This window comes from Capricornis sumatraensis, chromosome 1, assembly GCF_032405125.1.
Source record: "Capricornis sumatraensis isolate serow.1 chromosome 1, serow.2, whole genome shotgun sequence".
NCBI classification, from domain to species: domain Eukaryota; kingdom Metazoa; phylum Chordata; class Mammalia; order Artiodactyla; family Bovidae; genus Capricornis; species Capricornis sumatraensis.
In genome coordinates this window covers 101,502,258-101,518,846 of record NC_091069.1, presented here as the reverse complement: position 1 = coordinate 101,518,846, position 16,589 = coordinate 101,502,258, and the positions used below count along the sequence as shown (strand labels likewise).

General features: G+C 46.4%; 1 protein-coding gene across 1 annotated transcript in view; it reads right to left on the bottom strand.

Moving 5' to 3' along the window:
- AFF3 (ALF transcription elongation factor 3) overlaps nucleotides 1-16,589 on the bottom strand; it is a 565,373-nt gene that overhangs the window by 49,457 nt on the left and 499,327 nt on the right. Inside the window, exon 11 of the mRNA XM_068973380.1 lies at nucleotides 2,760-2,946. Within this exon, the coding sequence (XP_068829481.1) occupies nucleotides 2,760-2,946 (187 nt within the window). The remainder of the gene's footprint in view (nucleotides 1-2,759; nucleotides 2,947-16,589) is intronic.

Below are 16,589 nucleotides of genomic sequence, written 5' to 3'. Positions count from 1 at the left end.
ACGCACCCCCCACCCCTTCCTGCTCCCTGGTCAAGCTCTGGCATGAAAGGATGTCCCAGACCAAGAAAGAAGAAAGAACTCAATGAAAAAAATGAGTCTGATGACAAGCAACCAAACTTCAGGCCACAGAGAGGGGATCTGCAGCAATGGAAACGCTGAATCCAGTGTCTCTTCCATGCCCACTTGCAGACTAGGGGTTATATTCCATGGTGATGCGTATGAAAGGCAGTGGTTTTCTACAACCAGGGCCAGAAACACAGCTTGGATGAGACGAAGGCGAGCCAAGCAGGTGCCCAGTGCTGGCACGCTGCGGGGCAGGGTGGGGCGATGCAGGTGTCTTGGGACATCATGAGGATCTCCTGCTCTCATATCAGGACATTTCTGGAAGGGGAAAGGAGGGCCAGGTATGTTTTGCTGCAAAGCAGCACGAACAGGTCTTTGCAATGGAATGGGAGGGGTGTGGCTATAAAGAGCTGGGTGGTCCTGTGGGTGACAGGGAAACGGGTCTCACTGCTCTCTGTCAGGGGACCTGGGCCAGCTCAGCGCAGAGGACAGCAGGGCTGCCATAGAGTCGGCCCTTAATGCTTCTTTCCCCTCTTTTCAATGTTCATTCTGCAAAATCATTGTAATTCTTTTTTTTTTTAATAAAATTTTTGGCCATGCCACATGGCTTGTGGGATCTTAGTTCCCTAATGAGACACCAAACCCATAATGTCCTTGGCAGTGAAAGCATGGAGTCCTAACCACTGGACCACCGGGGAGTTCCCTCCCTGTATTTCTGAAGGGTGTGTGTCTGTAGTCGTCTTGGGAAAAAAATGTTAAAAAAAAAAAAAGCCAAAAATCCCTTACTTTTATTCCAAGGAATACATTTCTTTCCAGCAGAGAGAAGTCACATGTTCTGTGGCTACACCTGTCACTTCTGCACTCCCTCTGCAAGGAGAAGCCAGAAGTTGAAACCTACCCGTGGCCTCAGGCAACTTAAACTCTAAGGCCTGTGTTAGCAGATTCCCCTCCTCCTCCTCCTCCTCCTCGGCTGGGGGCTCTGGTTGCTGCTGGAAGAAATGACAAGTGCTTCCTTTCATCACCAAGGAGTTCAGGTCTTCGTAATTATTTCAGTGACATTTAGAGGGAGTCTGCTCAAAGCCCTTTATAACCGTGCTTCTCTGAGGCTGGTTTCAGCCTCATCTAGAAACTCCAGGAGTCACATTTCAACATGCAAATAATATTCAACATTCCTGAATTTAACCTTCAAAGTCACGAAGAGCCCGGGATGGGGGCTCTCATTCACAGACCCTAAGGCTTTTAATCCACCGCCACTATCCCCCTTGGCCCTTGCAATGTCCCTGGAACACAGTTCTTTCTACTATATATTCTGGGGTTTTTCAACAAATTAGATCACAAAGCTGGCTCTGAAGAAGCTTGGTTAATGCCTCTGTTTTGTTTTAATTTTTTTTTTTTGCTTGTTTGTTTCAAATTATTCTCATTAGAATATCAAGTCTGTGAAGACAGGAATCTTCTTTGTCAGCTCATTGCTGTCTCCCAGGGCCAAGCGTATCTGTGGCAGAGACTCAATATTTGTTGAAAAACCATAAGTAAGTGAATAAACATGAATGAATGAAATGATGGAGAAGGAATCATTTAGCTTCTGGGGAAAGTCAGGGTTATATCAACATACAGCTTTTACAGGTTAATATTGCTAAGGGCCTTTCCCTTACTTATACAGGGAGATAGAGATAGACAGATAGACAGATCAAGAGAGATAGAGGGGGAGAGAGACACAGGCACACAAACTGGAAATGTGAGGCTGGTTGGCCTTTAAAGGTGCTCGCCTCTCAGCACCAAGGTTTGGACATGTGGGTTTGGTTCATTTTAGAGCTTATTTAGAAATTTGGGCCCCAGAGTGGTACAGAGGATTGCAGGTAAAAAAAAAATCCTATGATCCTCAGTAACGTGAAATGTCTATACACTTAAGAAGAAGCCTTTTTATTCCTTCTTTAGAAATCAAAGTCTACCCTTACCAATCCAGAAACTGGATAAGTGTGTTCTCAGTCCTCTCTCAAGGATCCATGCTCTGAATTACTATTTAATTTCCCCCTTTAATGTAGAAATAGCAATGGGTTTCATCGGGACCATATCATGTTTTTATATGAGGCACCTAAATCTTCCACATAGATATTCATCATAACTATAAAAGCTTTCATTATTATTTTCAGGTTCATGCTAATTTTTCTCTATTTTCACAAAGAAAACACAGTTAAAAAGGTTTTATTTATACTTATAGCCCGTGTTCTTCTAATCTGTGACAAACTGCAAAAAGGTAAGATTCTAGCCATGTCTAATCCACAAAACTCCTTTCTCCATGATTTACAGGAGCTCACACTTCAGGTTGGAGCTGCCCTATCTGCTTATTGCCTTGCTGACCCCAATCCTCAGGTTATTTCCAGTCAGCGATGTTTACAGCACATTTGGAAAGTTCTGGAAGTCAAGACAGAGATTTTTGGACTGTAAGAGATGAAGTTTTTAGATCTCAAAGGAAGCTCTGTAGCTAGGAGCACTTTGAGGAGGAGGTTGGGGGGAATGAGCCCAAATCAATCCTGGCAGGCTGACTGGGAGTGGTGGCCTGTATGGGTCACGGCAGCTTGCAGGCCACGGAGACTGGGGGAGTGGGAGGTGTGAGAACCACACTGGGAGGAGGACCGACTGTGCTCCCCGGGGTAGAAGGAGGCAGGGGAGGCCCCTGGAGGCCCGCAGGTACTCACCTCGGGACTGGAGTAGTGGGGAGGCTTGCTGCCCTCGCTCTCGCTGGAACTGCTCTCTGTCTCCGAGTCGGACCCCGAGCTGCTCTCCGAGTCACTGGAGGAACTGCTCCCGCTGCTGCTGCTGCCGCTGCTGCTGCCCTTGCTCGAGGGAGCGGAGGCCCTGCAGTCGGCCGGCTGGAGTCCGGCACTGCCCACCCGCGAGGAAAGAGAGGGAAGGGAAGCCGAGTGAGCAAACACGGAAGCGCCGCTGAGCGGGCTGGCGGGCACCGGAGGCGCACAGCCCGCACATCTGCCAGCCGTCACCTGGACGGAGCTGGCAGAGCCACCGGCAAGGTCACAGCAGCCTCCTGGTTAAGACAACGGAGGCACAGAAATAAAACTGGGAGCGAAGGCTGGAGCCCCCTGGCCGTCGGGCACCGGCTGGCGTGACTGCTCTGTGTGACCATTTCAGAAAAGGAGGTGACGTCGCTGCAGGAGGACTGTCCCTGTTTCGCTGCTGTTTCTGGGAATGGCTTTTCAAATGCATCCCCGATTCCAATCATTGACCATAAAAGCCAGGAAATCCAAAATGCTTGAAATATTTTGCAAAGAACGAAAAGGTCTGTTTGCTTTATTTTAGGAAGTGGGCTGTGAGGAAGGGCACAGTGTCCTGCTCTGTGCTTGCACGGCCTTCTGGAAGGTTCCAGACACAGAGGGACGGACCAAGTTGTCTGGCTTCCTACCTCTCCCCACCAGTAGCATCCAGTGCCGTCGTCTTTACAGGAGCTGGGCTGCTGTCTAAACAGTACTTTTCCTTTGAGCCTTTTATTAGAGAACTGGAGATCCCTCACTCACACAGTTTTTATTTATTCTGACTTTAAAATTCAACTCCAGTTCACTGGCATACAGCAATACCATTTCAAATTATACTCGATGTTCATATCCACGCTGAAATCTGCCAGGAAGGTCTATACTCAAATTAGAAACTCAAAGAGAACAGCAAACATGGATCCTCCTCATGGCAATTAATTAACCACAAAAATGCAAATAACACACATCCGCCCAAACAGTGAGCCATAAAGTTCTGGTACTCACAAAATAGCCAACATCTTCAGTGTCCGTTATTAATTGCATTGAAACACACCTGACTCTGTCCTTTTCGAGGTCAAACACTAAACCCAGAAAATGCAGTGACTACTTCTTAAATGTTGAGTCAGCACATATTGGCTTGCTTCTTCCTCTTGTGACCATCAAATCAACAGGACTGCATGCAAGTGAGCTTGTCAGAGATTATGGTCTCAAGCGCAAAAGCAGCCAGGGCAAGGTAAAGGACCCTTCTCACCCGCCCCTTAGATCTTTGACAAATGCTTTGCCAGGGGACAGATTTCCTATAAATCCTCAGTGTAGGGGCCGGGGGGAGGGGGCTAAAATGCACTGGGATCTTGCTTTTCAGAAGAAGGATAAGACAAGAAATGATCTTGCCGGATGGACCTACAAATCAAAGCACTGCTTTGAATTGGAGGTTTAAGGAAAAGTGGAGTTTGAACATAATCTTCCCCAGTGGTTTTTGTTTCTTCTGCCAGTGTCACGGTCTGTACCCAAACAGTCCGACAAAATTCTTCACCATCAGGCAGCATCTGCAGCTCGACACCTTGCCTGAACTAAAATGATTCCTTTCCCAGCCTGCGGTTTGTTCTGGTGTTGAGTGAGGACTCCTGGATCTTTAGACAGAGGCTGGGAAGGGGCGGTTAGTGATCAAAGGGTTATAATATTTCTTTCTTCCCTTATGAACTAAAATCCATTTTTCCTAGGGGCCGAGTCAAATTGACCACTATCAATGGAATCATAAAGAAAAGGCTGTTAGATCCTGAACTGAACATGAACGTTTGGGATCCATGTTAACGGTTTGTCAGCAGGTCCCCAAAACACTGGGGAAAAACTGCAAAAAACCAAAAACCTTCCCAAACCCAACCAACACAAACCCAAACCTAAAAACTCCCCAAAGCCAGAGAACACACGTTGGAGGAAAGAGATCTGTCTGCCTGCCACACTCTGGAATGACATCTGCTGAAGTCCAGGAAATTGAGAGAAATAAAGAACATTTTGATTGGTTTTATATGATGGTCAAAGGCTTTGATCACCAAGCGGTACATTCTCTGGCTTTCATCCCCACAACAAAGGACGCATGAGGCTGGCGCTGGGTGTACCTGGTTGCTGTGTCTGCAGCAGAGGCAGCAACGTGTGTGCAGTTCCCTGGGGCCTGCACCACAAGCTGACTGTCTTTTGAAGAGTGGCCCTTTAATTTCTGGGAAAATGTCCATTAAACAGTTACTGTGCCGCCTTTCTTTTATGACCGCTGTCCTGTCGTAATGAGACCCACTAGCCCAGGGAGACGGAGTCTCTGATCTGAATCAGATTGGCAGAAAAGCCTTAAGAGTTTTATGTTTTCCTTCCTTATATTAGGAAATTCACTTAAAATGACAGCTTTGCTGGCATAACTATTATTTGCTTTTGAAACAGTTGGGAGAGCCAAGAATTTTAGGTTTTCTTCCTGCCTTGCTTTGAAGGGCTGTGAGGCTCTTGTTGCCTCTGGGGTCAGGACTGAATACATCCGTGTTTCCATGGTCTGGGTAGAGACTGTGTGGCTTTTGATATGACGATCCATATCAAGGATGGAGGCAGGCCTGTCTGCAAGGGCTCTGGAGGCTTCGGTTTTTGGATTAAGGTAACTGCCCTGACCTCCATAAAACCTGCTCCATTAAATAGCCTTCTTGGGGGTCACTGGGGAACGCTGGTCATTTCGGACTCAGTGTAGTGACCATCTTTGCCACGAGTGGAAGCCGCTGTGGCAGAATAAAGAAGCCAGGGATGGTCATCACAGCAGATGAGAACAGAGAGAAGGATGGTGGTGGTTTAGTTGCCAAGCCATGTTTAACTCTTGTGACCCCATGGACTGTAGCCTGCTAGGCTCTTCTGTCCTTGGGATTCTCCAGGCAAGAATACTGGAGTGCGTTGCCATTTCCTTCTCCAGGGGATCTTTCGGATCCAGGAATCAAACCCGGGTCCCCTGCATTGCAGGCAGATGCAAGAGAAGGATGGGCTCGCTTAAACCAGAGAAGCTCTTTGAGGTAGTGGAATTAAGATGATGGAAAAAGACATATTGAGCATACCCTCCTACAAGAAGATTTCAGGCTTTATATATTTAAAACTGCAAACTGCGAGTTTTAGTGTGCTGACTAGTTGTCATGTTTCCATACCAAAGACATTAACAATTTTTTTCAACTTAAGTTAAAAAGTAACTTTTTCCTGAAATGATACCATGGATCGAACTGTCATGATGACACAGCATTGAGCAATTTTTAGGAGAGTTCTTGGACCCTATGCCATTTCCGGATCATGGTGTCCTTGAAAATATGTGGACATGAAGATATTACTGAGATCATGGAATAAAAGCCTTTGTGTCAACGAACTTCGCACAGTGCCTGGGACATAATAGGTGATCACATGTGATTAGTTTTTTGGGCTCCAAAATCACTGCAGATGGTGATTGCAGCCATGAAATTAAAAGACGCTTACTCCTTGGAAGGAAAGTTATGACCAACCTAGATAGCACATTAAAAAGCAGAGACATTACTTTGCCAACAAAGGTCCATCTAGTCACGGCTATGGTTTTCCCAGTGGTCATGTATGGATGTGAGAGTTGGACTGTGAAGAAAGCTGAGCACCGAAGAATTGATGCTTTTGAACTGCGGTGTTGGAGAAGACTCTTGAGAGTCCCTTGGACTGCAAGCAGATCCAACCAGGCCATCTAAAGGAGACCAGTCCTGGGTGTTCATTGGAAGGACTGATGCTGAAGCTGAAACTCCAATACTTTGGCCACCTCATTGGAAGAGTTGACTCATTGGAAAAGACCCTGATGTTGCAAGGGATTGGGGGCAGGAGGAGAAGGGGACGACAGAGGATGAGATGGCTGGATGGCATCACCGACTTGATGGACATGAGTTTGGGTAAACTCTGGGAGTTGGTGATGGACAGGAGGGCTGGTGTGCTGCAATTCATGGGGTCACAAAGAGTCGGACATGACTGCGCGACTGAACTGAACTGATCTGTGATTACTGAATGAAAAAATCAATAGAAAAAATAAGGATTTAACCTTTCAAAACGGTTACAAACTCATTGGAAAATACCCTGATACTGGGAAAGACTGAGGCAAAGGAGAAGGGGGTGAAGGATGAGATGGTTGGATAGGATCACCAACTCAATGGACATGAATCTGATCGAACTCTGGGAGATAGGGAGGGACAGAAGAGCCTGGCATGCTGTAGTCCATGGGGTCACAAAGAGTCAGACATGACTTAGCAACCAAACAAGAAAAACAATCTTTCTTCTCTATTTTAAAAAAACAACACCACCAAAAACAAGTAAGGGGATTTCAGTCCCTCCTGTACTTTTCCAGTGTTAATACCTCTCCTTGAAAAGAATGTCTTTAAACGTACTCAAAATTTCATGTGCTATGTAATGTAAGCCCAGTTCTCCCCTGGATGGTTTATTTCCTTTTGGTATTTTTATTTCAACAAATGTTTTGCCTGTTTTGTGAAGTGGCCAAGACCAAATACCCATTTGGGAGTGTCTTAGCTTCACTCTAAACAAATTGCTTGCCTTGCCCCTTCCATTGGCTGCAGCGACTGAAATCTGGCCTGGGCTGAGTCTGAGCACCAATGGTCAGAGAAGAGACCTAGACCCCAGATGCCTAGATCTCACAGCACAGGCCCTCCTGCCAAGTGTATTGTGGGACCTGGATAAATACCCAAAGTCCTTCATGAGCTGTGAACTAACAAGGAACGTGGAGGCTGGCTCTGTGCCTGGCGGGCACTGTGTGGGTAACTGTGATGCCCAGCGTGCTGTTGAGATGGATTGAAGGATAATAGTTTAGGAGAGGTCCCGCTCCTTCTCACTCAGCACTCTGTATGAACTAACACAGGCTTGCTCTCTAAACCATGATCACTGCCCTGGCGTCGGTCCTCTTTCCTGATGCTGTCTCTGTGGACACCAACTGATCTAAAACTATAGCCACACTGTTGTTTGGTTGCTCGGTTGTACCTGACTCTTTTGCGACACCATGGACTGTAGCCTGCCCAGCACCTCTGTCCCTGGGATTTCCGAGGCAAGAATACTGGAGTGCGTTGTCATTTCCTTCTCCAGGGGAATCTTCCTGACCCAGGGATGGAACCCGATTCTCCTTCATTGGCAGGTGGACTCTTTACCGCTGAGCCACCAGGGAGGCTCCAATAACCACATTAGGAGATGTGACCATGGAAAAGCTGGCACAAGGAGGTTTGCTGTTGCTGGAATTATCCCTCCAAATATAAAACTGGCAGGACTGTTGGTCTTGGACTAAAAGTTTTTGTTAGCTCTGATGCTGGGAAAGATTGAAGGCAGGAGGAGAAGGGGATGACAGAGGATGAGGTGGTTGGATGGCATCACCAACTTGATGGACATGAGTTTGAGCAAGCTCTGGGAGCTGGTGAAGGGCAGGGAAACCTGGCGTGCTGCAGTCCATGGGGTCGCAAAGAGTCAGACACGACTGAACGACCGAACACCACCACCAAAACTCTGTAATACCTCTAGGAACAAGTCTTGTATTAAACATGGCTTTTGAAGCTCTTCATGGTCTGGCCTTGATTACATTTCTGGCAGTTCCTCCATGGGTCCACCCCCAAACCTTAGCTGTAATAAATCTCATCACTTTGACAACCTGGGTACATTTGCATATGTTATTTTCTGTGTCAGAAAGCCCCTTTCTCCCTTTCTTCCTCTGGTTACCTCGCACTCACTCTCCAGGAATGAGTTGCAACATCTCAAAGTTCCAGGTTGCCAGCTTCTCCAGCTAGTCCAGGCTATATGAGGAAATCCCACGGACAGAGGAGCCTGGTGGCCCACCGTCCATGGGGTCACAAAGAGTTGGACAGGACTGAGCATGCGCGCAGGCACACACATGCAGGGAGCCCACGGCCGTGTCTTTCCTCAGGCCCAGAGTTCTTGGCTGGTACGTCTTCTCTCCATCTTTCAGTCTTATGATTTTTTAATACATACTACCTGAAGATTTTAGCTGTGCTCTACAAGGGGAATAGAGAGAAGTATATCTGCATCTTATTCCCGAATAGGAACCGCTCAATATTTGTCAAGTGGAAGCCAAGACATGGACACAACCTAAATGCCCACTAACAAAGGAGCGGATAAAGACGTATACGCACGCAATGGGATGCTGCTCAGCCATAAGAAGAATGAAATAATGCCATGTGCTGCAGCCTGGATGGACCCAGAGATCGTCATACTGAGCGGAGCAAGTCAGACAAAGACAGACAAATATCATATGACATTGCCTATATGTAGAATCCCAAAAAAAGTACCTGTGAACTTATTTACGATGACAAACAGAGTCACAACTGTCGAGAACAAAGGCGGAAGTTCCCTCCTATGGTTACCAAGGAGGAATAAATTGGGAGATGGGGACTGACATATCCACACTACTACAAACAAAAGAGATCACTAATAAGGACCTACTGTGCAGTACAAGGCACTCTACTCAATACTCCGGGAAAACATGGGCAAAGAATCTAAGAAAAGAGTGGATATACGTGGATGTATAACTGATTCACTTTACTGTACACCGGAAACTGACTCAGCGTTGTACATCAACTATACTCGAATAAAAATTAAAAACAGTATTTATCAAGTCAGAAGGAACCCTCCCTCAGTACTTCCAAACTCCAGCACTGTTTGACTGTGTTAAAAGCCGATGTAGGAGACCACCGGGCAGGTCTCCTCTATAGTCACTGCCCATTCTGTCACCCAGGCAAAGTAGGCATTCCTTAGTGTAGTCAAAAGACATTTACTGTGGAAATTAAGCTCTGATTTTAAAACTCTGCGTACTAAAGCTAGAAAGAACACCTACATGGATAGTCTTGTGAGAAAAATGACTTGAACTGGGATTGTAGAAATGTTAAGGATAAAAAGGAGGGCGTGTCTTTAAATTTATGTTCAGAGTAAATGGCATGGGGTAAAGGATGATCCTGTGTGACCTTTGTTGAGAATTCACTTGGTGCCAGGTGCTGCAGAGCTATAGCGTGTGTGTGCGTGTGCGTGTGCGTGTGCGTGTGCGTGTAGTACGTGTGCGGTTTGCGGAGGAGGGAGCGGATAGGCACTTAGCCAGGCAGAGAGCCTGCCACAGAGGAGTTGGTTTCTTTCAGCTTCTCCAGGGAAAGAAGTGAACCATCAGAAACCGGGCATGCATGCGTGCCTGCCTCATTGCTCAGTCACGTCTAACTATTTGCAACTCCACGGACTACAGCCCACCAAGCTCCTCAGTCCGTGGAATTCTCCAGGCAAGAATACTGGAGTGAGTTACTGTGCCCTCCTCCAGGGGATCTTTCTAACCCAGGGATCAAACCTACATCGCCTGTGTCTCCTGCATTGCAGGCGGATTCTTTACCCGGTGAGCCATCAGAGCCGTATAGAATCATAAAGTACGTGAAGTCAGCTATAGAAAAAACTAACACAAGTCTTGATACCACTTGTTGACAATGCAAAAACTGCATATTTTTCACTAATATACAAAATCAAACAAAGGAAAGTTCTATAAATAAATCAGAATGGAGCATGCAGACCCCAGGGGAGGACAACAGCCATAACCCCTAACAGGAACTCAGGTCTTAAGACCTGAGACCCTGGGGTTTTCTGTTACTTTATGCCTCTGTCTCTTTCTTAGAGGGTGCGCAATATCCTGTCTCTTTCTAGGTAGGGACAACAAAGTTCCTAATAAGGGACAGAGCTGAGATTCTATTTCCAGAAAGCTATCCCATGAAAACAATCAGGGATGTGTAAAACCTGTATCTACAAGGATATATGCTCTTATGTTATTTGCAATGGGCTTCCCTACTGGCTCAAATGGTAAAGAATATGTCTGTAATGCAAGAGACCTAGGTTCAATCCCTGGGCCGGCAAGATCCCCTGGAGAAGGAAATGGCAACCCACTCCAGTATTCTTGCCTGGAGAATTCCATGGACAGAGGAGCCTGTCAGGCTACAATCCATAGGAAAGGATTGGTAAACAACCAAAATGCCCATAAACGGGAGACCAGTTAAATAAATAACTATACATTCTTATGAGGGAAGGTAGTACTATGCAGTTATTATAAACATATTAGGGCAGAATATTTACTGCCATGAAAAATTCTCACTCTGCATTTGTGAGGCAATGGGCTTTTCAGTATGTCTGTCTTCTGAGGGCAGAGAAATGGACCAGGAATACCTACGTGCTAATCCCGCTTCTTCCCCTGGAAGAGAGAATAGGGTTTTACTGACTCAGGGTTTTGAAGCTTAAGAATCAGAGGGTCCCACTTGTCTATAAACAGGTTCTGACATGCGAGTATTAAGAACACAGATTGTGTAAGTCTTTTTGACGGGGTTTGTGAGACCCAAGTGCAGAAGCACTGAGATGTAAGTACTTTGCTACAACCTCCAAGGGCAGCTGGGGTGCACTTGTGCTAGCTATGGGGCAGCGCTTTCTCTGCTGTGTTGCTGAACTCTTTGTCAAATTAGTGAAGGCCGTCATCTAACCTCACGTGATATATGTGCCTGGTCTTTCCTGGACAATCTGCTGGCTACAAAGTAGCATGACCGGAAGTACATAAAATATTACACATACAGAGCAAAACACTGGAAGGATACATATTCAAATATTAACTGTGGATATTTTCAGAAGGTGGAATGATGAGGATAACTATTTTTCAAACATTCCTATTTTTCCCAGTTCTTCATTTTTTCACCAATATAACATGCTTCCTTTTAAATGTCCATTACATTGTGGAACATTATTCTACTACTATATTATTGAATTTAGCTTGCTAGTATTTTAGTTAGGATTTGGGGAGGACCTATATTTATAGGTGAACTTGACATATATCTACATTTATCCATTTCATGTTTTGTGTTCCCTGGTAAAAAACCCGCCTGCAATGCGGGAGACCTGGGTTTGATCCCTGGGTTAGAAGATCCCTTGGAGGAGGGCATGGCAACTCAAGTATTCTTTCCTGGAGAATCTCCATGGACAGAGGAGCCTGGAAGGCTACAGTCCATGGGGTCGCAGAGTCAGACACAACTGAGTGACTAAGCACAGCACAGAGCATTTCATATTTTGGGAACAATTTTTGGCAGATTTTGCAACATGGTGGTTTTAGCTTAAAAGAATATATTGGATGTCGTTTCACCTTTTATAGTCTCCTATCTATAGTAAAGCTTATATAGTATGAGAATTATTTGTTCCTTGAAATTTTAGAACTTATCACTTGAAACATACCACTCTTGTAATAACAAAAGTCTAAAAGTCTAAAAGGGGGTGCAGGCAGGTCTGTAAATATCACTGGGAAGTCGAGAAATATCTGCACCTCTTGTTTGAGTAACAGACAGGATTTAAGCTGGGAGACCTGGTGAGTTAGGGTCTTAGAGGACACTGGGCTCGCACCCTTGTGGAATGCTTCTCCAAAAGCCTGTTGGCTGGGCTAGACCATCTCTGAACCTTACAGCCAAGCAAAACCAGCCTGCAGCTGCATTATCGTGCAGCCCTTGGCAGCGTTTAAGAGACTTGCCCAGAAACTGCTGCCTTCTGGTGATGCAAACTTGCTTCCCTTTGAGTCAGGTGGGTGGTCCTGCCAGTGAAGCTGAGTTGAAAAACCTTTCTTGGCTCAGAGAGCATTTCAAAGCCAGGAACTCAACATCCTTCTCTTCACAATTGGGACTGGAGCTGCAATGCAGCAACAGCTCACTTTATGGGAAGCCAGAAAGACCCCCAAGCACAATGCCTCCCCTGGCAGAGCTACTATCTGGATAAAAGTCCCATTTACATGTTATTAATTTTATTATTAATGTGAGTATATTATATTAATAAAATTAACATAATTTTATTACTATCTGGATAAAAGTCAGATACACAATGTGAAAATATTTTCCCCTCTGTGTGGGTACTCTTTTCCCTTTCTTGATGATGTCGCTTGCAGCAAAACACTTTTAATTTGGATGTAGTTGATTAGCCTATTTTTTATCTTTACTTGACTATTTTTAATAATAGATGCTTCAATGTATATGGTTTATTAAAATTTTTCAAAGCATTTTCTTTTCAGATCCCTCCTCTGAGCCACACGATAATCCTACATAATAAGAGAATCATCACATCCACTTCACAGCACAGGTGCACGCTTGGTGGAGAAAGAAGGCTGCACCACAGATCCATCCCAGGCTCCTCAGGCTAACTTGTACTCTCTGAGTTCCCAGACTTTCTCAGTGACTGGGTTAAATTATCAGCCTTTCTGGCCTCAGGCACATTGGGCACATCTAGAGAATTTTTACCATGTGAGGCAGAATACAGTGTAAACTTTAGAACTGGACAGACCCAGACAGACATCTGACCTCCTCTGCTTGCTCGCTGTGTGACCTTGGGGAAGTTGCTGACCCTCTCTGAGCCTCTCAGCTGCCTCCCTGGATTAAGGGGGTAATAACAGTGTCGGCCTCATGGGGTTGCTAGGTGGACTAGATGAGAACATGCTTATAATGTTCTTAGCACAGTGCCAAGTATATAGTAAGTGCCCAATACCTAAGGTTAACAGTAGTCTCCTTTAATTTTTAATAACTCTCATACTTCTTCCAACATGGCAGCCCAAACAGATAGGAATTCCTCCAGTTTACTGGCATTCTTAGCTCATATTACCCATCTCTGGTCACTTCACGGGATTGTCAGATGTGTGATCAGGAAGGAACCTGGGAGATTAGCTACTCTGTCTCTCCAGAAAAAAGACTGTCGAAGGTGACACAGCAAATGAGCTTTCCAACACTACTTCTTAGAGGTCTCCTATTTCCATAGACTTTGCTGTTTTAGTGCAGAGCTCCAGACAGCTGGGACCTTGAACAAGGTCAAAGGCAGGTCCCAAGGGAGGCTGGTGGGGCCCAGAGAGACTGGCAGCGCCCAGCTGGAATCAAGAATGTCTCCTGAAAACCCTCCTCCTACCCTCATCTCTGTCTGAATACATCAATCCCATTTCTCTCCTGTGTTTAAAGCAAATAAACCAAGCTTCTTCATGTCAGCATGACGTGGTGTTTAATTTGCATCTCACCAAGGAATACAAGACTTAAGAATGACAAGCACAAGCGATTTTTATGGAAACCAAATGACAGTATGTGAACCCAGACTTGTGGCCGTGCCCACTCAAGCTGTGATCTCGTGAGCCGTTGTCAACCAGGCTGGATTTGCTCCCCGGATGAGGACTCTCAGGGCAAACGTGTCAAGTATTATTCAGGTGTTTCTGCAGGAAGCGCTCTTCAGAAGGGCCTTTTGAAAGGCTGTGTAACAGAGCAGAGCTGACGGACCGTGTCTGGTGACAGGGAACATGGGCAGCAGTTAAAATAAGCAGAAACCCAGCAAGGAAGGACATGCGGGCCTCACAGTAAGAAGCCCCCAGAGAGGGGAGTTTCCAGGACCGGCAAACTCAGCGACTCCGGGGCCCCAGCAGGGACCCAGTTTCTTTCCATGTCCTCTCACTGCCATCCTTGACTTGTCTGCAGGCTGATGCTCCTCACTGCTCTCAGATGGCTGCGACAGTTATCACACAGAGCTGCCCACGTCCAGGAAAAGGGATGGTCCTATCTTATTTCCCTCATTGCACAGACTACCCCTCATGTCAAGCTGGCTTGAACTGCATCATGTGACCAGGGCTAAACTAGTTCCACAGTAAGAGTGATAAGACCACAAATATTGGGTTGGACCAATCAACAGACATTTCTTAGGGTTGGCGCCTAACCAACTTCCCCTGAAGAACCTGCAGCTCAGTGTAAGATGAACTGAATAGAGGGTTCTCTTTGTAAGGAAGTGAAGACCATCATCCAGAATGCCTGCACTATCTATGTGATCCTAACTTCCCAAATCCTTGCCACATCTCCATCAAGGTGAGCTTGGTGAATCAGTCCAGCTGAGGTTCAGCCTGGAAACCTGCAATCCTGGGTCATAGTCATTCCCTGGAGGTCTCCACCTCCCCATCAATTAAGACATGGGCTTGGATCAGATGATTTCTAAAGTTCCTCTCACTACTAATATTCTCTGATAAATATATAATTAATCAAAAATCCAATGATCCTCATTTTAGCTACTTATCCTGAGAAATGCCTAATAGAATTCTAATGAGATGACAGGCTCCTTTCTGGGCTTCCTAGGTGTCGTTAATGGTAAAGAAGCCACTTGCCAATGCAAGAGATGAAAGAGATGCAGGTTGGATCCCTGGGTGGGAAAGATCCCCTGGAGTAGGAAATGGCAACCCACTCCAGTATTCTTGCCTGGAAAATTCCATGGGCAGAGGAGCATGGCTGGCTACAGTCCATGGACCCACAGTCAGAGATGACTGAGCAACTGAGCACACACATGTTCATTTCTATGGAATTCTTTTTCTTTCCCTCATTCAGGATGATGTGCCATGGGAGGTGTGAACAAGGGCCCCCACAGCCACGATGACTTATTACAGGTAGTTAGTCCTGAGTGGACTCTAATATGCTGTCCCTGTGTTTTCTTCCTGAACGTGCATGGAGGTGTCTATATAACGGTCGAGCACATGTGAAACAAACACCTACCTCTACAAGCCCAGGTGATCACAGGCACTCTCTTGACAACTATGTACTGAGCCTCTGTTACGTTAGATGCTGTGCTGGGGACTAGAGATTTCTTAGCTTGCTGTGTGTCGACTTCCAAGATGAGCTGAAGGCATCACCTGCCTAAATCCAGCCACATCCAGAGCTGGACTTCCTTTTGTCTTAGGTCAGTAGGGTTCCTCTGCCATGTAGAATTTGCCAGGCTCCTTCCTCGCACTGTGGGTCTGCACCCACACCTGTCTGGCATTGTTCTGAGCATGGTGGGGGAGAAATGCACCATGCAAATCCACACCCTCTGATTTGGAGGGTCCAGAACAAGGTTCCAAACAAGACAGTGTATGTCAAGTGTTGAACTGTGTAATAAAATCCTTAGAGCTGACAGTTGAGGGGCCAGGGGAATAGGGGGGACCAGGGGAATAGGGAGGGCCAGAGTTATCCAGTGCGGGGGGAGGGGGGGTCCACAGAGAAGTGGGAGCTAGGCTGAGTGCTGAACACAAGGTGCGATTTATCTTCTAGAGTAGAGATGGGGCAAGCCTTGGGCAAGGGGGTCGAAGAATGGGTGCGAAGCCAAGGCCGGACAGACCCATCAGGGCGGGTATGCAGGGTGAAGTGAAACAGGCTCAGACCGGAGGCGGTACTATTTATCCTTCCTCCTAGTCTCCAGAGTCTGGTATCAAGTAGCCCTTTAATTAATTACTTAATTTACTTTGGTCCCAGGGGCCCGCGCCTGTGATCCTGCGTCTTTCTTGATAATTGGGACCAGTGAGCAGGTTCCTGCGAACGCAGGAGCAGGGGCCCTGTGGCCTGCGCATGCGCAGTTCGCTCGCGCGCGCCTTTCCTCAGGTATCTGGGTTCTCTAGCACCACGTGGACAAGATGCGCTCCTCCCCTCAAGCCTAGTTCTGCAGATCCCCGCACTCTAGCCCTTCTTTTTGGGCACAAGAATGATGAACAGAGCTGGAAAAACAGACAGGGACTGACGGATTTCCTGGACTGCGTGAGATGAAATTCTATAAGCAAGTGTTCTATGTCATTTAAAACAGCAAGGCTATTCTGAGTGGGATGTTCTTGAGAAAAACGCTGGACCAGGGCTCTCCAGCCTCACTCCGGTGCAGCCGCAGCTGGAGGAGGGGGCATATCAATAGGGAGGCAGGCTCCTCTCCAAC